Below are 25,617 nucleotides of genomic sequence, written 5' to 3'. Positions count from 1 at the left end.
GGCCAACATTTCCTGGTTTTACAACTTTAGAATAAAAGCTCTCAAAAAACAAACTTATGGTGGGCTTTTATTGTTAAGGATTTATATTAAATGAAACATGTTTATCAGGGATGCACAATATGGATTTTTTTCACTCCCATTGAAAAACGTAAAACATACTTTGGCTTCTATAGACCATTTTGTTCTTTGAAATAAATGCTTTGCCAAAAACTGTCAAATGAGACGTGTCACTTGTATTAAATACTCAATACACAGTACAACGGAAAGCCTATGGCTGCTTAATGTGCCATTAGCCAGCAAAGTCCTTGGTTTTCAACCATGGAAAGGGGCTGGTCCTCAAGTGCAATAAATTCTGTGATTTTGTCAGTTAGTGCTTTGCCTTACTGTTATCTTTAGAAAACTTCCTGCAGATTTCAAATGCCTGTTGAATAGACACTAGTGTGGAGTGGAGAACTCATCTTTTTTAGTGTGTTAAAGCTAGCTGCTGCTGCTCTGTATCCCTTTAATACACTTTCGTGGCGATGACAACTTTTTAAGTGATTTAAAAGATTTGTTGTGTTATAACAGAGACTTTTTTCCTCCTCTCGGAAACCTTGAGGAACATGTATTTCAATTGTGTTGTCTTCCTCTGAAACTCAAAAATATGTCCATATGGGCGACAATATCTTTGAACCACTAGCATGCTGTGCTTTTTTACATGCCACTCCAGGCGCCCAGGAAGATTGCCATCCTTTGAAGCCACATAGTGGCCAAACCCTATTTTTACATCATCACGTAATGCACTGTGGCCCAAAAAGACTTTTTCCCATAAGCTTACATTGTGAAATAATTTTCTGTAAAACGGTGGTTTGTTTTGAGTGTTACGACCCCCGGGAAATGACTCATTTCACTATCACTAATTTGAACCATTCCAATAAAATTTGGAAAGCTTAGAAGAGCTGCACAATTTAATAACTTTATTCCCATTCAAGTTAGCTGGGTGCTTAATCAGAAGTTAGCTCGCTCGGTCAGTGGAAATCTCTAGTGCGCATGCTCTATGCATGGACCTATTACTACTGGACACATCCTTGGAGGCAGAGCCCCATTTATTCCTGTGAAAACTGCTCAGTGGCGCATGAACCCAAAAACGCTCAGCTTCCGGCTGGGGCTCTTCCACATAGCTTCCACATTGTGCGGCCCATAGACCGTGTGCACGAGAGACTCCTGCTGACTGAGCCGGCTAACTTCCGAATGTGTAAATTCTCTTTGGGAGTGACTTTTTTTTATTAACATAGATTAAGGTCATAAAAAACTATCTGCAATATGCAAACAAACTGTATGCATATTTGCTTTAAGTTCAGAAATGTCAACTGAAGACAGTCACTTTCATGAATTGTATTCAGAAAAAAAAATTGCTGTAATGTTTTCTCCATCTCTCTCCAGTTTAACATTTCATTCCTTTATACAATCCAACCAGCACCAAGTGCCCATACAGCTCTCGATTCTAATCAGCTGTGTTTCCATAGGAACCACTGCCACGGGAACGCCGACAACGGCAGTCTGCAATGCAGAAAAAACCCAAAGCAGATGACACAAGGACTGAGTGTACAACCTGCAAAGGACCGGGTGACAACGAAAACCTTGTGAGGTGAGGGAACGTGTGTGTGTGTGTGTGTGTGTGTGTGTGTGTGTGTGTGTGTGTGTGTGTGTGTGTGTGTGTGTGTGTGTGTGTGTGTGTGTGTGTGTGTGTGTGTGTGTGTGTGTGTGTGTGTGTGTGTGTGTGTGTGTGTGTGTGTGTGTGTGTGTGTGTGTGTGTGTGTGTGTGTGTGTGTGTGTGTGTGTGTGTGTGTGTGTGTGTGTGTGTGTGTGTGTGTGTGTGTGTGTGTGTGTGTCTCAGAGAGCGAGAGCGGGGGGTTATTAAACATGCTCTGTGTTTGTCTGTGTGTGTGTGTTGGTCTCGTGAGGAAGCCATATCCTCCTGATGATTAAAGTTCAGTCTTCATTAGGGCCTGGCCGCCTCGGCTCTGCAGAATGAGGGGGCTGAGGGTATCTTCTCCATAGGCCCCCTATATTGACCTGCCACATACATTTGCACAGTTCATTAAGGCATAATGAATAGCACAATTTATTCTGCTCCTTTCATAGGATTTCAGGTGTCAGGCTCCTAATCAGCAGGATTCTTCTTTGACATTGGTATTCTGTGAGAAAATATAAACCTAGATCACAGCAGCCACCAGGTCAGCACATTGTCATGTGATAACTGTAAAAAGAATTCTCCATTGTCACCAGAATTTCCTTCATGAATTTAATATTGGCTTTCCAAAAGTTTCATTGGCTTATTGTAACCTAAACCAGTTTCTGGCTTTTTGAATTGTTATGTTAAAACAGTTCAGTGTTTACCATTTTGAGCGTGACACCCTTCTAAATCTTTTTACATTCTACCAATTATTTACAGAAGCCTACATCTCAAATAGTGGAATGAAGCCTTGAAACTCTGTTTTATTCAAGACAAGCATTGAACATTTATTTCATGTTTTTAAGCAAGTTTTATCATTTTAACAGGACATCTCTCATTCCTTTCTCTCCTTCACATGTGCTCCTGCTTTTATTTGCTGTTGATACAAACATCCACACTTCCTTCATCTTTACCTGTTGTCTTGATACATTTTGACTAATGCACATTCTACAGCACTGATTCCATTACTATAACAACAGTCTTGCCACTCTGTTGAGTAAGGCAAGAAATACAATGGTCATTCACTACTTTATTCCACCAGCTTCTACTTTGCTGTTTTTTTCGATAGCTGTTAAACTGCTATCAATGGAAGTCAGCAGCTCCTGCACAGATGTTTCTAATTCCCTAAATATAAAGAACATAATCCTTCCCCATTTAAACAATCAGTCCAGAGGTGACCAAACATTTCCTCTGAGTGTCAAAATTTAAAATTAATGGTGGACCACAGGCCAAAAGGTAACACATATTGTCTTGTATGTTAAGATGTGAAATAGTACTATACAGAAGCCTAGACAGGCTGCGAGAAAAACAATTCTAATGACCCATTTTCTGACCTAAGTCTGATCTTAATTATTTTCTCTCCTGAGTTTATGATATATGAACAGGTGAAATAAATATTTTTGTTTATTTGGATGATTTTTTGATGTTCCTTAATGTTTTTTTTTTATTTATTTTTTTACAATGGTCCCAAGTTCTCTTAACTGACTGTCTTCCTACACAAATTGCTACTCTGCCCACTGTGCTCAGATTATGAAAAAAATATAATTAGACAGCAATTCATATTATAATTTTCTTTACATATTTTTTTGTGCCAAACTAAACTCTATATGGCAGCCCACTTTGGGCCACCAACTATTTAGATAATTTATCTTCTAATGTTTTAATCAATAAATCGAAAAATAACTGGCAGATTGATCAATGAAGAACATAGTTGTTGCAACCCTAAATCCCTTCCTTTCTTAGTAGGCATTTCATGCAATACACGTACAGAAAGTGTTGCATTCCATTGACTTTGCCGTTTTTATCCTTCAACAGCGATATGAAAAACAGCAAGTAGATTTAAAATAATTATACAGAACTTAAAACAGCAGAGTAGTGATTATGGCATGACTGTTGTTGTACTGATAAGACTAGTCAAAATGTGCAAAACACTGAAAATAAGATCAGAAAGGTCATCACCCACCATACCCACATTTTTTTTACCCACTCTTTTGCCTTTATTCACAACATTACACTGCAGGTTGTCTAGACAGGAAGCATCAAGAAACTTTATACTTTTCCATTTACGTGTATGCAGTGACATCCTGTGCTGCTCTTAAAAATGATACTATGTCCATGGTAAGAGCAGTATCATGGAAATGGATGAAAGAAAAAGCCCAACACTTGAAAAAAACAAAGCGTTTGTGTTTTATTTGTCATGCTCTTGAGTAAGTGTGAAGTTGTAAGGGATGCTGGTCGGGGTGTGAGGTGTGCTGCCCTGACTCTTTCTATCTTTGCATTGCACAGGTTTTGAGAGCCGGGGCAGCCACCTCACCTCCCATAAAAACTCGGGCCAGATGACCATTGGCTTAGAGACAGAGAGAGGCAGATTGAGGCGTTTGAAGAAAGGCGCTCGAGTCAGGCTGAAGAACGAGACCGCCATGCTGCCCCGCAACCACCTCTGAACCAAACTGGACCAACAACTGTCCAATGAAAATTGGGTGGAACTGTCTAGAGTGTTGTTGGAGCCCAAATTCTTTATTTAATGTTGGACTCTTAGCTGTCTTTACACTCCACAATTAACCAATTGTGGCACCAGTTGCACCTATGCAATTGTCTTAATCTACAAAGTTTTGACCAAGAAAGAAAACGTTTTGTGTTCATACAATTATTGATTAATTATTATTGAGTATTAAACCATTTTGGCCCATTAACACAACACCTCTGTTGCACTAATTAGGTAGCATTAAACACAAACAAGAATAGAATGACTGGAGAGCTTACCATCAAGCCAAATGATGGATGCAACTGTTCCAGATTTAATTTGCATGACATTGAGTCCATGAAATGGTGTACTTAGGGTTAAGGTTAGTAATGTAATGGGGTTAGAGATAGCATTATTAATGTAATGTATTTCCTTTAGAAACAGGATGTTGGACAGTGAGGGATCTATCAGCTATGAAGTAAATCAAATCAAACTGGTTTGATAGGACAGTATACCCACTATTGACACGTAGATTGCCATCCACAGATTTTAATGAAGAGTAAACTTTCTAGATAGCTCAAGCACCCATGGAATCTTTAAGATTGTGTTCAAATGCAGCTGTTGAGTATAATAAGTTTGTCCAAAGCTTACAAGCCTCTGGACTGCTCACATGGTAACTGAGCTTCCCTCTGTAATAAATAAGTATAAGACTCTATGCTCGTTGATTGCAGTGTTTAAACACACCAAAACACTCAAGCTGCTATAAAAGGCAGAAAACTGCTGTGCTCAGTTGATTTTTACATCCTCTGACTTTGGATGCTATCTCGAATAATTCCTCTCCATGCCTTTAGGGGCTCACCTGCATCCAACATGTATGTTAATTCTTGTAGATCAACTATTTTTTTTTCATTGGTACTAGGCTGGTGCTCTGCTCTGTTGTCCCCATATGACTTCCCATCAGTACCAATCAGTATTATTGATTGAATCATCTACCACCCAATCACCCTGAGCATTTCAATGTGAATTCTGTTCATTTAGGATGCACTTGAACTTCCCAGACGTGAATGTTGTGTTTTCTAAGTAAATGGAGGACCAGAGTTAAGAAAAGTCAGTGTTGTATATAGAAGAGCTTACTGTTTCATATGTATCAAGTGTAGCAGTTAAGTGATGCTACCATAAAGCATCTATAGTAGAAACAATCTAGTGTAGTTAGCAGTAATAGCAATTAAATATTAGTCCAACTGTCTCTAGTGTTTCAAAGCATTTAGAAGTCTTCGTCTGTCTTCATATCTTGAAGTGACAGTGAAACTGCCATGTCCTCAGAAAGAAGCCCGGCTTTGTCTCTGTGTCCCTGATGGACCATAGTCAGTGCTGTCAAAACAACAGCTGCTTGCTGCTCTGTCAGGGCTCATGACAAGTGTCACATTCTGCCCTCATATGTCACTCTTTTGCCTATCCGGGGTCCTATATGCATGCTTTTGGGAGCAGTCAAGCCCAAGCAGTTCCCTGCTTTTTGTCTCCCTGCAGTGTGTCCAGAATCAGCACCACGCTGGGTTTGTCTTTAGAGGGGAGATCTCAGTGTAGTATGACTTGGTGACCTGATCAGTCCTTTCCTATCACTCATACTCAGTCTCAAAGACAGCATGTCACTTCAACAATGCATGGCTATATCTACTTACTTTTAGAACTGTACAGTAATTTAAAACTGAAAATAAGTGATGTGGTCTTGTAGAATTTGAATGCCAGGTAACTATGTAGTGTGACAGTGTGTACAGTATTTATTGCAGAGGTCAAACATACATGTCTTTTCTTTTTGTGCCTACATACTTGATTATATATCATAAGCTTGTGTTGTGAACAGAGTTTAGCTCTGATTTGTGGTGTAGTCTTACAGTGACTACCATATTTTCTTTGAGTTGCCAAACATTTGTTTACAGACATGCGTTGAAGGGACTGTTTCTGATTAATTGTGTACTGTATAGTGTATTACTGTGATACTGTATGAAGTAAGAATGTGAATGTGGCTGCTGTTGTGTATGTGAAGTGTCTCAGCCTATAGCCCATAGCTCTTGAAAATTCAGCAGAGCTTTAATAAACTCTTGACTTTTTCACCTTATTGACGCAGTGATAAATGAGTGTCAGCCAGCTAATTAATTGTTGTAAAGGTACGGCAGCGGCGGTCCGTTTGTGCGTGTAATGCCCTCTGTCATCTGTGATTTATCACCTGGGAAGTGGCCTTCTTGTTGGGGGGTGGGGGGCTCAGACGAAATGTTGCTTCTCAGCCCACATACAGTATAGTCGACACTGATCTGTTGAATTTTTTTACCGCAGTAACTGACAAGGTTTGATCAGCATCGACTTTTTAAAACACAGCTAAATGTCTTTGTGCACAGTATTGAAGCTGCTGATTGCCAATATCTTGACCTTAACTTTTGTACATTTCCATGCCATATAGGGATGTCACAATAATCCAAATCCACAATTTAATTCAACAGCATTTTGTTCAGCACCGACTGGCTATGGCATTGTTAGACCTTTGCATCTGGATCTGTAAAGATTGGTTTAATGTCGTTGCAATTAGTCAAGTTCAAATTATATTCACAGAACGTAAAGATTTCAGATTTCAACAAAAAATACCATCCATCAGTGATTCAACGATAAACAAAAAAAGAAAAACAGAATTCAGTTTGTTGCATTGTTCAGTTTCTCTAATATGTCCCCAGTAAACCCTCTTCCCAAACAAATCATAACAGATCTCTAAAAAAGAAAATAAACCAGACTATATTGCAGTTACTTCTGGTACCAGGCAGTTGACTGTTCGTGCATACTGGATAAGTGCAGGCTACCAGTAAGCAAGCTGTGCTATCTTTGAAGTGTTTTTGAAGGACACATGCAAGCAAGTTGAGGTGGAGAGAAAAAAAAAACACAAGGAGAATCACAGATCCTGCTTTCGATTTTCATGATTGAAATTTAAAGTGACACTTCTAATTTTGTTCCCCAGGTATAGAAAAATTTGCACATCTGAAAAATAACCAAGATGTCTTAAAAACCATTTAGAGCATGGTAACCTAAAGCACATCATATCAGAGTTGAACCACACTGAAGATTTTTTATGAAAGACCTAGAATTGCACACAGTAGAGCGTATACCTCAGCCACAGCCCAACAGTTCCCTATAATTTAATCAAACCTAATCCAATATTAAACTTGATAGCCCCTTGATAACCACCCATAACTGCCTAACCATAATTTAAGATCACCAGATCTAGATTTCCATATCAAATTGTACTCACTCATTGATACTAGCACCTAAATATGTCAGATTTTCTTCATCAATATCCATGCATTATTAGGCACAAAAAAGTCGAAAAGCTCCCAATGCTAAAGAAAGTGACAGAAAATTCCCTGATTCGTCCCTTTTTCTGTATCCACACCAGAAGTTAATGGGGTCTATTCGGGGATCGTCCCAGTCCAAGTTTTCAGAGAAATCAGTTCAATAGCTTTTATGTAATCCCGCTGACAAACCAATTTATTAGCCATTGGCCATTGAACACAAATACAGTGGGGTTAATCTTCTCAGGAGCATGAATATGGTCGGACAATTTCATTGCAGTTTGTCGCTTAATGTCATTTAATAAGATGTGTCTGAAATTTACATCTTGGCCTGAGGTCAGCGCTAGACAAAGGTGTCACATATTGTCCAAAATGTAAATGGCTCATCCTCTTGAGAGCAAGACTTTGCTCAGTAAATTTAATCAAAGCCTGGCAACTAGATGTTGATTGAACGATGTCTCGTCAAAATGATATTTTGTACATAACATAAACACATTTTTTATAAAAAAAATCCTTTAAATTTGGGTCTTTAACAATTAGTGTAAATATAAACTTGTCAGTGCTTTCTGGTTGACATACAATGCTGCTGAAGACTCAAACATGTTTGCTCTTTCTGTACAGCAATGTTTTTGTCACATATCATCCTACATATATGTCAATACACCTATTGTTAGCTAATATTTGTTGGTCTGGTTCTAACCTTGATGGGGCTTGATGGTGGGGTAAGAAAAAAGGTAAGGAGGGCCACTGGAAGCATTATGAATCAACCACATCGGACCCACGTCATTGGCAGTACTTGAGTTTTTAGCTTCATTACTGACTTCAGAAACACCATTTGACAAAAAAAAATATACTCGATAGTTTTCTCAGTTGTCATCAAGAACAGAACAAGTGAACAATCTGCTGATGGCCGGAAGGTATGGCTGAAAACCCTGGGAAATTTCCAGTAAGTGGATCGTGCTTAAGAATTTTTTTTTATATCCATCATTAATAAATGGTAAATTTATAGTTCAACTTCAGTTAATAGTTATTTCACTGTTACCAAACAATGATTTTTTTTATAAACCATGTATTCGTCAATTGTAAAAGTGTATAAACATCAATTGCGACTATAATGGCCATCCAAATAATGTTTGAATATGAACTACACAGTATTTATTAACCATTTAAATTTAAAGTAATATAGACATCAGTTGTAACTTTACAATGAACAATTGTAAATGGTTTATACATATTTCATTGATGGTTAACAGTGAAATAACAGTAAACTAAAGTTTAATCAATGATAATTGTACCATTTATTATAAAGGATTTTTGTCATATTGTTTGTTTGTTGTGGAGCAGTTTTTGACAGATGGAGCTGATACTGCTGTCCCTAGTCATGTAAAAAGCCAACCAAAAAATTTGGAACACACTAAAACAAAAGGCACTTTGTCTGCAGGTTGATTGACAGCCTTTGTTCTTTAAAAAATTGTGGGAGACAGACTGAAAGAGAGACATTTTGGTTTTCAACACGGTGGCATCTCTGTGAGATAGAACCAACTCACCGTGGCGAACTGTAGCTGCCCCAATCCCTCATCCTCGACCCCAGGGTCTTTGGGGACCAACCAGCAGCCGACAAACCAGAGATGAGCTCTGCTACAGCTGGTTTCTCTTCAGGAGGATGAGACTGAGGCCAGTAGCCACAGGATGGGGAGGGGCCGAGGGATAAAGAGAGAGAAAAGCTAGCAGGGAGGTTCTGGAAAGCAGTAACCTTTCCGATGATGAGTGCATTTCCCATTACTGCTCTGACACCGGATCCGGAGAGATGATTTAATGGCGGCATTTTGTTTTTGCTGACTTCACCCTTTTTCCCCCCTATTAAAACAGAAAACACAAGAGCTGGGACTGGGGCTGTGTGGGAAGTGTGGCCAAGCAGCTAAAATCTATTACTCTTCAGCTTCTTCCCCCGTCTCTTTATCCAACTGATTCTGCCACAGTGTGGGTGCGCTCAAATGCTTCCTGAGGTACACGCTCTCCTCCTTAACTGCTTTCTGTCTTATCATCTTTAAACTGCACTGTGTTGCCTCTTAGCCTATTTTTCATCATTACACACCGAATATGAACTGTAGAGCCCTGTGGGTGCCTTATATCTTAATTGATTACCTCGTCAATATACTTGTTTTTAATGGAGTTGAAGTGTGCTACAAGCTGTTTGTATCGCTCATGGAATTTACGTAGCGAGGTGGCGCTTGAGTAGACTTGAGATTCTGGCTGGGTCAGATGCTCCAAAGCTCCAGTTTGTCCTGCAGAGGTGAGCACAGAGACCTGCTCCTGAAATCAACTCTTCTCCGTGGTTGCACCCAGTTCACTGGGGCCCCCTGCTGGAAAAAAAGAGAGACTTCAGACACGTACAAAGCACCAGGTGAGGACCGTAGAGATCGCTCCCCTTCCCTTCCACCCCGGCTGTGAATGAGTTGTGTCTAGATGAGCTAATAAAGGCAGCTGCTCTGACTTGGCCTTCTCCATAGGTGCGACTTCAGCAGTCTATTCATTACTTCCCCGTCTTGTAAAACAATGGCTCTTTTATAATGATGCAGTGACCCAACAGTAAATCAAAAAAGTTGGAGGTTCACAAAGTCCAATAATCCACTCCTTTCTATGGAAAGACACCAGCGCACTTTGTCATGGATGAGAGTCAATGGCGGAGCGCTTTGTGTCATATTGATTTCTGTCACGTGGCCACTCCCAAGATAATTGCATTGCCCACTTGTGATAAATTCACTGCCTTGTTTCAGTCACTTGGGCTCAGACACCAGGGCTGCTGGAAAGAAAAGAAGTTTTTGAGGCTACAAACCCACTGTCAATACATGGACCCAAGACTGTGGATACAAAGCAGCTGAGAAGCAACAAGCATCAATAACCCCCCAGGTTCTGTGTCTCATCATTAAAGTTTTTTAGCTTAGTGCTTCATTTCTGTTTGATTTTTGTCATTGTTTTTGTCATCTGGTTTGGTTTTGATAAGGAAAGAACAACATGGGAGCTGATGCCTTTCAAAAGAGCTACTTCTCTAGGGGTTTAGTCACAGAGAAGCTCATCAAAATGGGCAAAATGCTTATGCTCTTAACAAGTTCACAGTTACTCACATTTAACTGATATTTTAACACCTAAAGCTAGACTATGTCACAATTGTAAAGCTGATTTTAAAAGAACAAAACTTGGACTTTCTCAATTCAATACACTAAGAGGTTTTGTTGTTAGACTTTAGTCTGGTTGGACCAGTAGCTTATTGTTGCTAATGTTAACAAACTTTATGTCTGTATTGCTGTAAAACTACAGAATCAGTTTGCTGCCTTGGTAAAACTCGTTTTAGCATTTGCCATTATAGCCTAATTCTTACGTTTGGCCACAGTGACAAAGGTGGGTCAGTATTTAAGATAAAATATCTACATTTTTTACACAAAAATACATACTGTACATTTAAGGCTGGGGTATGCTTGGAACAAGCTTGTTGTTATTAGAACCCAACCTTTATATCGGTCAGCTGGTCATATTATCAGCTGATATTGGCCTATCACAGATATATCGGTATCGGCGGATATGTTTTTTACAACACAAAATGCTGAAAAAGATGCTTTTTTTATTTATAACTATGAAATACTCAGTGAAGTTTACTGTTTCCCAATAAAGTGCACATAAGTTTCTTCTTAACTACATCAGCCGGCTGGCTGGTACCGCCATCGCTGAGAGCAAACAAAGACCGCACAGCGAAATCCCGACTCTTCTCTGTTCTGGCACCTCAGTGGTGGAACGAACTTCCGACCAACGTCAGGACAGCAGAATCGCTCGCCATCTTTCGCAAAAGACTCAAGACTCACTTGTTCAGACTTCACCTCGACCCCGCATAGCAGCAACCCCCCAATCCCCCCCCCCCCCCCCCCCATACTTATATGCACTTGTATGTTCCTACCTTCAGCACTTACATCATAGCACTTATGAAAGGTATCCTTGTTAAATAGTAGCTACTTTGCTCTGATGAGGGCTTGAATATTGCTTCTATCTTTTCTACTTTATTAACGGTGATATGTTGTGGTTTCTTTCTTGTGACAAATGTACTTATTGTAAGTCGCTTTGGACAAAAGCATCTGCTAAATGCCCTAAATGTAAATGTCTTAAACTTTAAAATAATTTTAAAAAATCCAGTATCGATCTGGCTCTAGTCGTTATCACCTGTTGTCAAACATCTCTGAAGGCAAAACTGTTTTTAATACCTGTCGTTGGAGACAGGGTTGAGATGTGATAATCCTTCAAATTGGTGTAAAGGTGCACACTTTGGGACAGTACTAAACAGACATTTATGGTCTTGCACTTGGTTGCACATATGAACAGTGATGGAAATGGTTATGAAAAGTAACAAAGAGCATCAGAGAGAAGCTCTCTGCTCTCTTGTACCTGGCCTATCATGACTGGAAGTAGGCGGATTGATTTCTGGACTCTGATTTTCAGTTTCAAAAAGTTACAAATTTGTCAGATGCAACCAGCCCAATTCCATTAACTGAAAGTTGGGACAAGTCGATTAAACTGTTTACTATCCAACAAGCACTTCCTTTAAAGCATACTGAGCCTTTGACTTGGTCTGATGTGAGCAGTACTTTATTTCACTGATTTTAGAAAACTTTTTGGAGATCCATTTTGCTGACTTTTATCTCTACACAACTTGTGCTCCTGTTTCTCTGAATTTTACCACTTACCATTACTGTATCTCATAGCTGTCATATGCCCACAATGATGCGGGTGGGTCATGGTCAGGGTTACTACTGCTTTTGAAAGCAGGGCTCCACAGTGCATCTATTTTGGTCGCATATGCACTCAAAAATCTGCCAGTTGCAACTAAACATTTTCATTGGTCGCACTACGGCACCTGAGATTTAGCCTGGGGCCAGAGGTTTATTTTTTTTAAAAATTAAGATTCTCGCAATTTCTTTTTGCATGTGATTTAAATGAAGAAAAAAATGTATTTCCACCTTTTTCCCTGTTTACAATCATTTACATAATATGTTAAGAAATTAAGTTAAAATGTATTGTTGGCTGCACCTAAATTATTGTATGTGCTGGTGCACCTACCTAGTGCAACCAGTCTGAAAAATTAGTTTGGAACCCTGGCAGGAGTTGGGTAGGCTTGATTTAATTGCTTTTGTGTTGGTATCTTTATAGTGTTATTTACAGAACACAGCATGCTTCGTGCTGACCAACTGCCATTGACAATTCCACACGTATAATAATAAATATAGCCCTAACCCTTATCAGACATAATGTGTAAACTTCATTCATGTAACATTATGTATGTCTGTATATAGGGTCAATAGGGTTATTCTGTCAGACACTACAACACAAAAACCTTAAGCAATAACACAGAAAATCCTTTTGCTTAGAGTTATTACTACTCCTTTTGAAATTGTAATCAGTTCCATCAGGAAATAAGGAGTAAGATGTGTTGCTTTCCCCTGCTTTGATATACTTCATCTACCTTGAATTATCTCGCTCCATTTTTTAGGACTAAGGCTGTATTCAAACCAAATCCATTGTGCGGCAAAAACACAGGTCCTACTATTCATTTTAAATAAGGGTAGTGCGTCTTGGCTGCAATGGTGCAGGCTGCAGGGGGTTTAAAAAAAAAACAACACAGCCGGCGTAAAAGTTGAACCAGACTCAAGCTGGTGATTAGACCAACAGCGTGAATGACTGAAAACACAGTGGAGTGTAACATCATTGTTTATTTACTCAGTTTGGCACTGTGCACCTTTTTAACACCTGTGTCCATCGTCGAATGCCGACAATCACTATATGACCAGCATGCTTAACCTGCACTGGCAGAGGCATGACCCACAGATCAGAGGCATGTTAGAACGGGTCAGTAGCAGGGCATGTTATTTAGCATGGCTAAATGCTACAGAGGGAACACAACAGGCATTTGTTTGTCTAATGCTATGTTTTACTTGTGATCACTCCGTTCGGTCTTGTGCCCCAGTTTACAACATACTGCAATGATCTGCCTCACAAACTGGTTGTGTACTATATATAATCCGTCAATGTCGGCATACGATCACTAGTAGGACCAGCATGCTAGTGGCATAACAACATTGAAGCTTCTCTCAGCAAACTGATCAGCGGGAGGTTCACAACATGTCACACAACACGGGCCATGGAGTGACACTCCCACACCGCCGCACCACCCTGCAGCATTTAGCCACAACGCCTGATCTGGTCTGAATGCAGCCTTAAGTGTTCACATTAAGATATATAAATGAGTCAATTTAATATAGCATCATGATCTCATCAGTGTGATCATGATGCTAGTTGTGGTGATAAGTTGTGGTGATAAGTCACTGAATATTTCTGCAGGCTATGTGGATGAAGGAGGCTCTTTGCAGTTCCTCAAGTAATGTCGCTTTGTCTTTGAGACCTGGACAGAACTGTGACAGCGAGATCAAATGAAGCCAGCTTAGATATGTGGGCCATCAGCCCAGCTTGGTGAGGACTGGTTCCAGGGGTGACACTGGAGGGGAGGAGGGGAGGAGGGGAAATTAGAACTTCACACAGAGATTAAATACAAGATGAAAGTGGACACAAATACCAAACTGAGAGCAACACGTGTAGCAGACAAAAGCAATCAATCATGTCCCCTCCACCACCACTCACCTCCAATAAGATTACATCAATCAATAAGCTCTCTTATGAGTGATTGGATTTTGTCTGCTTCCAAAGTACAAGGGAGGGGGGGGGGGGGTGCTGCTCAATTTTCCCAATGATTAAAGCAGGGCCAAATTGCTTTGATAACATCAAGGACCTTGCTATGGCTGGGTGTGTAAGGGCAGTAGTGGGAGCAGATAGGCTGCCGGTAGCAGATGGCTCAGACAGTGAAGAGAATGAACACTGGCTACATTACGTATATCGGCCAGTGAGGGTCTAAGTTCACCATCCTCCAAGGGCCCAATGCTGCTGAAATTTGACTTTTATGGATCAAAAACCAGCTTGAAGCATCTGGTCTGTTAACCAGCTGGCTAAAACCACAGACTGTAGGAAAATGTGTGTCTGTGATGTCACCCAGGATTTTCTGAATATATGTTTCGTTGATTGATATTGTGGTTGTCTTGGCCACTACTAAAGCCGCAAAATCCAGATTTTGGCAAGATAGGTACTAGATGAAAGTATTAATCTGAAGCTCCCCCAGGCTTTACAGAGCTTTATAGTGGGTTTCGCCTCATTGTTAGCTGTCTGACTGCTGTTTTAGTTTACTTTCTATTTTTAAACAAAAACCTGTTTTGCACAAAATGGTAGACTGACACTGTCAGCATAGTGGAGCATTTAGTAGCTTAAGAGCCACATGATTCCATCAGGAGTTTGGAGAGACCAAAAACAGAGCTAAATGAGAGTGAATACTGGACTTAAATTTTTCTGTTGGCCAAATTCGGGATTTCAACTGAATGACAATGTAGCTCTGTAACTGTTGGATGTGTAACTAAACAACTGTTTGCTAAGAAACAGCCCTTTTTCTCAATATCAACTGAAAAGGTGAAGATAGCTTGTGCTCACAGTTGTCTCCATTGCCTCCAAATGGCCATATAGTCAGGCATTGCAGGTTTATTTTTTAGCCACACAGCTGGTTTGCCTCTAGGGATGATGATGTTGGTCAGTCTGCCACTTTGGTCCATACCGAAATATCTCAACAACTACTGGATGGAGCACCATGACATTTTGCACAGATATTCATAGCTGCCAGAGGACGAAAGTGAACTACTTTGGTAATGCCCTGGTTTTTCTCTAGCACACCAGCAGCTCAAAGTTTTTCTTATCCAGTGCAATATGTTATAACACCTACTGGACTGATTAACAGACAGTTTTGTAGAGATTCATATTTCTAGGCAATATATCCATCTGGCTTTGGTGAACTTCTGACTTTCCTGTGCCACCATCCTAAGTTTGACGGGTGGTTTTGACTGAAGTGAGACAGTAGTTGTAGGTAAAATCCTCACACTGTCAGTCATTTGTACTCACTGGAAAATAAAAGAGTAAAGTGTGTGAGAATTTTGGTTCCTTCTGATTACATTTCTTTAAAATCACTGATTTCTGAAGTCACCAGCCATTGTTTTTTTGTGGCACTGCATCTCAAGGAACTTTGGCATAACTTTCAGTGTCAAGCCACAGCGGTCTGTTGATAGACACTGAATTAAAGCATGGCTCTACTAGCTTTTCTTAACAAATATACATCAATCTGAATTGCCAGTGAAAATATTGTTGTCGGGTGATTTTTTTTTTAAATTTAGTTTTGGTTTCTACAACAAGCTGACTGACCAAAGTTGGCAGACTGAACAGTTTGACATGTTAACTGGCATGAATGACATGAAAACATGTATTGAGTGATGGAATTAGTGGATGAAAAGATAATGAATCCTTTAAAGAACAACAGCTAACTAGTACCATGCCAGTGCTAGTGAGCCACCAAGCTAGCTGGCTTGTTAACTGCCAGTTTGTAAGTTTATGGAGAGAGAGATGTATATACCATTAATGGAAAATGAAACTGGAACAATAACAGTCATTGCAGGTCTCACCTTCCCTTCTAAAGTCAGCAATGTCAAGATGTTTTGCTCCTGGTCAACGCGAAGTACCGTGCCAAAGTTCACCAAAATTGATTCCCACATGAAAGCTTCCTGTGTATGTATTTTGACTCCACTCCAATTCATCTGATTACACTGAAAACAATCTGGTCAGCTCTCAGTGTGGATGTGTGGAACTGTCCGTTTAAACTCCATTTTGCTGAAAAAGGATAAAGTTCAACTCACCTGCCATGGATAAATGAAGATTAAAAACCACATTATCACACACACACACACACCCAGAAAACCCTGCATCAATGAGCACTGCTTAAATTCAAAGATCTTCCCCACGATACACAACAATCATTACAAAAGGTTCATTAAGGTAAAGTAATTAGGGGAGCATGTGTGCAGTCGTCACAGTCTTGCTAAATAAAAAGAGCCCTCCTGTGAGTTTGGAAGGTCTTCAAGAGTCTCCAGCAGCGAAGCTGAAGAGTTTGCTCCTTCCTTTTTGCTTTAGTTGGAGATTCATGTGAAATCAATTGGCAGTTTGTGTGCAACAAAAGGAGTGTGCTCATTAGTGGAGCACACACACTTTGGTCATTTGTCTTCTATTCACTAGGTGGCCAAAGGGGAACTTTAAATTCACATCATTTCCTAGGCAGATATGCCTGCTCATCCCGTGTGTGTGTGTGTGTGTGTGTGTGTGTGTGTGTGTGTGTGTGTGTGTGTGTGTGTGTGTGTGTGTGTGTGTGTGTGTGTGTGTGTGTGTGTGTGTGTGTGTGTGTGTGTGTGTGTGTGTGTGTGTGTGTGTGTGTGTGTGTGTAAGAGAGGGAGAGAAAGAGATCCACCTGCCTTGGCATATTTGTGCTAATGTGCAGCAGCTGTTAGCTTATGCCCCTACAACTCATAAGATGCCAATTATCTATGCCAATTAAATTTCTACTCTGATTTGAGTAATCTACCATGCTTAATGTGTAAACACTACAGGTATATTATGAGACCTATTTCACAGCTTTTCTTAATCCAATGCTAGAAGGCTACCTTCCATAACGTTATGCTTCCTGGTATTAGGCCCTTCTCACTCTAAATGTGGTTGAGACTCCCCTGTGTTCTGCTGTCTGTATGATGACCTGTGAATGAGACTTAGCAATCAACTATCTTTCTCCAGAATTACCCACCTTTAACGGGGTGGTCTAGTAGTTATTTAACACTACCATAAATTACATGTATATAATCACAGTGGAAAAAATGCAAATTTGGCTCATTATTGTACATTACTTAAGTCATCAAAAAAAAAGATCATATTATGCATTTTCATTTAATTTGATGAATCACTTCTTTCTTTTTTACAGTTATTATGTCATAAAATATAATAACAAACACTTTAAATCCTCAATAGAAGACTCAAATGAAAAGATTGGCACAGCCCCACATACTGTCAAATCTAAACATTGTAAAAATCCATCATTCGTCATTACTTAAAACTAGAATGGCATGCAGTAGAGTCCATACAGTACCTCCACCAAGGCTGAAACCTTTTAATTCAATCAAGCCTAATCCAATATCAAACTCGATAGCCCTGTATCACTCTGAGTTTTAAACCAGCCATGATTTAAGCTCACCAGACCTAGGCTCTGCATCAAACTGTATTCACTCATAGATACCAGCCACCTTAATGCATCTGATTTTTTGTCTCACATTGTTAGACTGTGGTGCACTCAGACTGTCTGAGGGGCAGGAGCGAGAAAAAAAAAAAAATCTCACAGTTACTACTCACATGGATACAACATTTTGAATGAATTGCACAAGAAAATGCAGAATGACCCTCTTCAGGCTCTTGACTCCTTCATGTTCAGACTGGAGGTGTTTTTAGCTCTTTCTGTGGAATGTCAGCCTCTTTTCACATTTCGCCTCAGTCAGTGCCTGAGGCACAGCTGCCATCTACCTTATTGCCATTGTCTGTAGAGACATCAGATCTGATACCATCAAAATGCCGAATTCCTTTCACTCGCCTTCATTGTTGATATTCATCCTGAAATCGCAGCATGAAAAAACAGAACAATCCCAACAAAATGAAACAAAATCAGTGTTGAAGGAGCAATGATAATCCCTTGATTTCTCTATATGTATGCTCTTCATTTTATTGACTAAGGCTGTACTGAGTATTAGGTGACTGTTGCGCAAAGAGCAGACTTCTCTTTTAAACATTTATGAGGCTGATTGCCCTTCAACAACACCCTGCCTGGTAAACACACACACACACAGTCCACAATTAGAGCCAATTATGTCCTAATCAATGAAGGAGATTCACATTCTCCAATGAAAATCTGATAACAGCTTAACAGCCAGGGAGGTCAACCTGAACCCTCTCTATTCGTCTCCATTACTGGAGAAAGGAAAGCATGAGCGGTTTGAAGACGGGGAGAGAAACACACCAAGACAATAACGACAAGAGTATCTATCTTGACCAGTGCAGCTGATGTTAAAATCACTTCTCTAAAAATAAGTCAAGTGGCAGTGGGACTTAAGAGTGGACATGCAGTGCAGAGAAGAATAAATATCACTTCTCACAAGTACATTTACCAAGTAACATGGTTTCTATTTCCTCATTTATCTTTTCTGAAGCATTGTTCCACTGTTTTAAAGATACTATATGTAAGAATTCTTTATTAAAGCTGGGGTTGGTAATTCTTTTCAGAAGCATTGTTTATTATATTTGTATAACATCTCTTAACATCTAGACAGCAATGAAATATAAATGCTTTGGGAATTTATTTTTATTTTTAAATCCATGGTCTGTGGCAGCGACAGGGCTGTAATAACTTCATCCAATCAATTTTGACGGCTGAAGATATTGTATGGAGAGTCTACCTGTCTATCAACCTGTTCTTACCTGATCACCCTACGCTGACTCCACCCACTGGTGAAGGCAATGGAGTTGAAGGCCTGAAAACGGACGCCATGGTAGCTGTGTCGCTGTTGGACAGGTAATGAGCTGGTTTGTTTTGGTTCGGGGAAATGTATTATTACTCTGCATTATGTAGTCAACCTAGCTAACATTAGCTCCTTATGTCACTGTCATATGTATTAGCCCAACACTATTATCATTAGCATCGTCAGCTAGTTAGCTAGCTATGATAGACTACTACCATATGAAACGTATTTACATGTGACATCACTGTTTACACGCAGGCCAACGTTTACACGTGCTATGGATCTAATCCATATAGCAGTGTTCACACATGCACTTCTACCCTGGGCTGTTTGGACATTAGCCAGAGGAGCTGTATGTGAGAGGCCGGCTAATTCGACTAATACTAAAGGCCAAGTCCACTGTACATGGTATTTATGTGACGTTCATTCATATAGACTTTGAACTAGACGTTTTACAAATGTGCTGATGTCGTCTATTTCTGTGTCCTATAGTTATGAGAGGAACGCATCAACTTCCAGCCTTGAAGCGTCAGTTCACAGCAGAACCATGCCCTGATGTTTCCACTATTTCTGCAGAGTCTCTCTCTGACAGGTGAGTGTAACTTGATGCTGATAACAACATGGATCAGACCACTGTTATTCATGTAATATGTATCTTTGATGGATACATTTCACACATACATGTGCCCTTCTTTCAGATCAAGTTGGTTTGCTGTATGTGCATGAATGTGCTCCTTAGCAGGGATACAATACAAAAAGGAATGGCATCATTTCATTAGCTGCACCAGGAAAATGCTTCAAGTACTGGTCCAAACAGTCACATGTTAGCCTACTGCTTGAGACTATTTCATATTAGTAAGATACTTTTTTAACAAAATAAACTTTACATTTCAATTCATGATCTGACTGTCAGCTGACCACAGTAGAATGTAGGAAACGCATAATGCACCTAACAATCCTTTCAAATAATTGCTTGCCACCCATCACATAAGCTTCCCATCACCCACGTAACTCCAGACTTTATTTTTTTTAACTTTTTTTTACATTGCAACAGTCCTGTGTTGTCTGAAAGAGAATCAATAAACTTGTTATGCCCAATAAACACATTCAGATGTAACTTAATGTCCTGGATACACATTGAAATGTACTTTTATGCCCTGTAAATACATTTAGTTCTTCATCCATAATCAGTTTTCTGTAATTATTAGTTGTCAAGTTGTAAAGTAATATGAAAGTTTCACTAAGCTGGAATTCCTTTCTCTTATGCCAGGTACTCCGAGGTGTACAACAAAAAGTCCAGAAAGTAGAGCTTGTACACACTACTGTTAAAATGCATAGTAAAAATAATAAAAACATACAACTATGTAAGTTACTCTGAAAATGTAATTCTGCCAACCCCCCGAAACAGTAGAATTGGTAAATATGAAATGACTGTAAATAGTGTAATTCTGATGTAACAGAGGCTATTTCTGGTTGATGTCAGGAATATTTGTCACTGCATAAAATGCATCCAAAGTTGTGGTGGTATAATATATTGAAAGTAATTTCAAAGTCCTTGAAAAGCTGTATTTCCTGTCAGATAAGTAATTGTGCTGTTCTTTCTACAGGACAATCACTGCCAAAACAGTAGATGATTGCGACAGCACTGACATCAACAGCCTAACCTGTTGGCCAACACTGACCTGTGTTTATAATCAGTCAAGAAACCTCTGGACGTCCTTCCTGTATATAGTTGTTACTATAAGTGTAATGTATATTGTCTAAATGATAAAATGTATACTATTTTTGTTGTGTTATTTATTTACATGTGTTCCAGAAAATGCAATAAACAAGAGTCTTACCTGTTATTATTAGTGCATCATGTAAAGTGAAAGAACTGTAATGGGATGGTTGTTTATGCTGGAAGTGTAAAGAAAAGGCATTTATCATTTTCAAGACTTTATTCAAACAAGTTGGAGATAATGCAAAACAAGGAGTAAATACAGAACGACAAATAAAAAGGTGAATGGCTGGATACTTTCAAAATCTAGCCTGGCTTGACGTCTTCCCAACCCTTACTTTAAAATGTCTTTAAATGATTCGACCTTTGTTATATATTTTGTTGAGTTGTGTATTTACAGTATCCCAATTATTAACTATGTTCAAACCCAGAGAAATCCACAAGTGTACTCAGTGTAACAGTGCCTTTCATTCGGCCGCCTATCGTTGTGTTTCTTCTGCAAGTGTTTATTTGCCCCAAACAGCCAGACTACTTGACTGTACATTAGCTGTAAGCTAGCGAGCACTGGCATGCACCAATGTCATGTGTATCTGTGTTTTTGAATTCAGGCCAACCTCAATCACTAAACTCAGCACTCACCAAAGACTCTCGTTCTCTCTATTCTCTTCCCCTCTCCTTTCTGTATCATTATTTTCATATGGTAAAGTACATTTCCCCTCCACCTCCAGTCAGCAGTCAATATAACAGAACATAAACACCCAACAATGGATGTCACCTCCGTGGATCACTGCTGCAGTCAGTCTGATTTTCAATTCAAAACTTTATTGCAAACTCACGGCCCAGACAAAAGACAAGACATTCCATAAAATAAATTCCATCCAAAATCACAATAAAACATCATAGTTTAGTTTAAAAATAATATATATCATGTCTTACAAAGAGACAGCTGTACCAATGTCTCCACAACTGAGATTGGTAGCATGTAGTGCTAAACCTTATGTTTGATAAAACAAGATGATTTCATTTTAAGAGACATCAAGTCGGCAAATAAATGTATACATGAGGTTTCTTAAAACAGCTTGGAAAGTACTGACTCCTCCAGCAACAAACATCTCAGTTGCATTATTCCATCTAGGTCTCTTAAGTAATATTCTCAAGGCATCATCATAAGCTACTTAAAGTCTCCGTATACTTGTTTTTCTGTAGTTTGACCACAAGTGTGCAGTATACATTAGTGTACAATATGCTTTAAACAGAGACATCTTTACTCCATCCACACATATTAAACTTGCATGAAAGAATGTTTGCTTGCGCATACATCTTGTGGCATTGCCTATAAATGTCATCATTTGTCATTTCTTCTGTAATGAAATGTCCAAGATATTTAACCTTATTAGCAACCTTAAGATTATTATCAGTCAATTTAAAGTCAAGGAATGTCTTACATTTGTCCTGTTGGTTCTACAGATTAAGACAACACTCTTACTGGCATTGTATTTGATGTCATGTTCAACACCATACACAGAACATACACCGATCAGGCATAACATTATGACCACCTGCCTAATATTGTGAAGGTTCCCCTTGTGCAGCCAAAACAGCTCTGACCTGTCAAGACATGGACTTAAGACCTCTGAGGGTGTCCTGTTGTCTGGCACCAGGGCATTTTATAGTGGATCCTCTGGGTGCTGTATGTTGGGGGGTGGGGCCTCCATGGATCAGACCTGCTCCAGCACGTCTTACAGATGCTCGATCAGATTGGGATATGGGGAATTTGGAGGCCCGGTCAACACCTTGGGCCCTTTGTTGTGTTCCTCGAGCTGTTCCTGAGCAGTGTTTGTGGTGTGTCAGGGCACATTGTCCTACTGAGGGGCCAATGCCATCGGGTAGTGTTGTTGTGATGAGGGGGTGTACTTGGTCCACAACAGTGTTTGGATGGGTGGTGCGTGTCAAGTGGCATTCACATGAATACCAGCACCCAAGGTTTCCCAGCAGAACATCGCATTGTGATGAGATGATCAATGTTATTCACGTCACCTGTCAGTGGTTTTAATGTTGTGGCTGATCGGTGTATAGTAGGGGGCTGCTGGAGACTAGTGCTACTTGGACTAAAGAATGCAAGCTCATCTGCATACATAATATAGTATGACAAAGACTTGTTCAGTTCTGAACCACTTGCATTATTAACTACTTGCAGGGTTGTGCCAGCCTGTAATTCCTTACCCATTTCAACACTCATATGTGCTTTATATCTGCTTTAAACAAGACAGTTTAGCTGGCTATTTGCTGGTTTATTTCAGTAGTTGTTAAACCAAGTTGTTGATTGTGTTGTCAGTCTGTTCATTTGTTCGACCATTATTTTATTATGTGAGTGATAGCAATTATTTTCACCCATAAAAAAGAATAATGGCATCTAGACTCCTCCATCAGTGCTTTTCAAATTCAATAAATACAGGAATATTCTCTATCAAAGCAACTTCTGCGTATAAGCAAAATTTTCTTAAAGGTTTTTCAGTGTGTGTCCTGTATTGTCTGACCCCTGTTACCTCACCTGAGGACAGAGTCAGTCCAGCTTGAGGGGAATTGACAGCCATTTATCTGACACTAACAAGGCCTGAATTTATCTGGCCGCTGATATGAACCATTGGACAGCCAATGGCTGTGTATGGTCAAGGGAGTGGTGTGATTAGAGGGAAGTTGGAATGCATTAACAAAGCCTCATGACTGACAACAAGCTGCCTTGTCATCATCCATCATAGCTCCTGAGCGGGCCTCATCATTGTAGGAAGACAGACAATTTATTTATGTGAGGAGTAACACATGCCCTTCCTGACTGTGTCTCAGGTGTGACGAGTGCCGGCTCTGCTATCACTTTGGGTGTCTGGACCCCCCACTGAAGAAATCCCCAAAGCAGACGGGATATGGCTGGATCTGCCAGGAGTGTGACACATCTTCCTCCAAGGTGAGTGTGCATTGTATGTGTGTGCATGAAAGCAACAAAGTGGGGAGGTTCAGTTGGGGTAGGGATGACCTGCTTTGACATATTCCATCATGAGAGTATTTTGCTAAGATATCAATTTGGTGTTTATAATGACTTGTGTACTTATTAGTTAAAATTGTTATGTGCGAAAAAAGACCATATTTAAATGTAGTTTATTTCTGCTGTAATAAGTACCCTATATTACCAAAAATGTTGGGACTGTCATTAGATTGGTGTGATTAGGGTGGTATCTTGGCAGATGGCACTAATAGTTTATTATTCCAAGATGGATGTCTGCATTGACAACATTGGTGATAAACCAAAGCCTCAATTAGCTATTTAGCTATAGGTACAGGTACAGACAAACCGTGTATAGCTCATCTTTCATCAATGGAACCAGCTGAATTAGTATCAATATTGGATTTAATTTCAACGTAACTGCCAACAATGGTGGCTTTGCAGCAATTTTGCCCCTGGTTTGTTGGTACGTCTATAGTTCTTTTCACCGAATGGGAGTTATTGTTATATCTTAATCTTAATGATAACTGGGAACCTGACATGAACTTGTTCTCTCTCTTGGCTGCCCATAAAAACAATCTGAAAGATATAACCTGATCAAGGCTTTACAAATTGCAGAAGAATGTACTAAGTGCTGAGGTCACAGATGGAGCAACCCAAGTTGTGGCAGACTGGTCTAGTGCTTTCACCTAAACTGGACTCCTGAAAGAAAGACTGCTAACGCTAGGTAGACACTTTATTTTCCTGATGTAGCACAGAGCTGAGGAGCTTGACAACAATTCTGCAGTAATGCGCATAATGTCTTCAGTGCTGCCAATAGCAAGCTAGGCTAACTAGCCTCCACCTTCAGAGTGGAATACAAACTTAACAGCATAATGGACTCATGGACTAATTGAGCACATTTTAGTGATACATTTTAAAGAAAGGACATATTCAATGTCAACTCAAGCAAAACAAATTCAGAACTTTTTGTTGCGATGACAATTTTTTTTTTAAACATCTTAGTTAACATGATGAGCACGTTCTTGTTTTGTTTGTACCCTATGCTTAACTAGCACACACACAAGGACTGACATGTTCACAAAACAGCATACAGATATTTTCAGATATTTTCATGCCTTTGCACTCACTGAGTTGTATTGGTATTGTGCTAAAAAATGTAGCAACCACCAGGAAATGATAACTGTGGCTATAAACAGTGCAGGTTTTAAAATATTACACATTACTTTTTAAATGTTTTCTGTAAGTTTTCTTAATATGTACACGCATGAAACACATTTGATAGACCCTAGGGGTACACACTGTTCGCTGGCACAATTATTTTTTTGTTCTTTCTGTTTGGTTGTTTGCTTATTTTTATTCAATTATATTGCAGTAAAGGTTGACATTTGGCCGCCTCTCAACCTAACCGATAAATGTATCCCCATTTCCATTTCTCTAGAATCTAGCAGTATGTCCAGCTAAGCTCTATCAATGCAGAAAATGGGGGATGATTTATGCTGCTGAAGAGAGAGTGAATTATAAAAGCAGTGGTGATAATGCTGAATCGGAGGAATCAAAATTTCAATCATCAACAAAAACCAAAAGGTTAAAGCTCTCATATATTGTTAAGTAATCCTGATATAAATCTATAATCTATCATTTGTTTTACAATGTACCCATATTATGTTTTCAATTTAAATTGTGTGTACTGTAAACGCACAAATATAAACATTTGGTGCCATAGTAAGTCACATATTTAACTGATTAACCTACCCTATCTTAAGCTAACCTGATGTTCTCATTTGTTCTCTTTGGCATAACTGACCTCCAGTTTGCCCCCAAATGAAAACGCATGAAGACAAGCTGAATATGAGCAGTAGTCTGGGCAGCTATCAGA

At 39.5% G+C, this 25,617-nt stretch overlaps 1 protein-coding gene across 4 annotated transcripts in view; it reads left to right on the top strand.

Moving 5' to 3' along the window:
• Nucleotides 1-25,617, top strand: part of phf14 (PHD finger protein 14) — a 121,305-nt gene that overhangs the window by 70,323 nt on the left and 25,365 nt on the right. For 2 of the 4 annotated variants that reach the window (XM_073463080.1, XM_073463079.1), the window contains exons 16-17: nucleotides 1,506-1,627; nucleotides 23,585-23,702. In XM_073463080.1, the coding sequence (XP_073319181.1) occupies nucleotides 1,506-1,627; nucleotides 23,585-23,702 (240 nt within the window). Of the gene's footprint in view, nucleotides 1-1,505; nucleotides 1,628-4,000; nucleotides 4,448-23,584; nucleotides 23,703-25,617 lie in introns of those variants that run through there. The other 2 variants (XM_073463082.1, XM_073463081.1) reach the window with 2 other exon arrangements.

The sequence above is a fragment of the Pagrus major genome, chromosome 3 (assembly GCF_040436345.1).
Source record: "Pagrus major chromosome 3, Pma_NU_1.0".
Classification (NCBI taxonomy): domain Eukaryota; kingdom Metazoa; phylum Chordata; class Actinopteri; order Spariformes; family Sparidae; genus Pagrus; species Pagrus major.
This window is presented reverse-complemented; position numbering and strand designations above follow the sequence as displayed.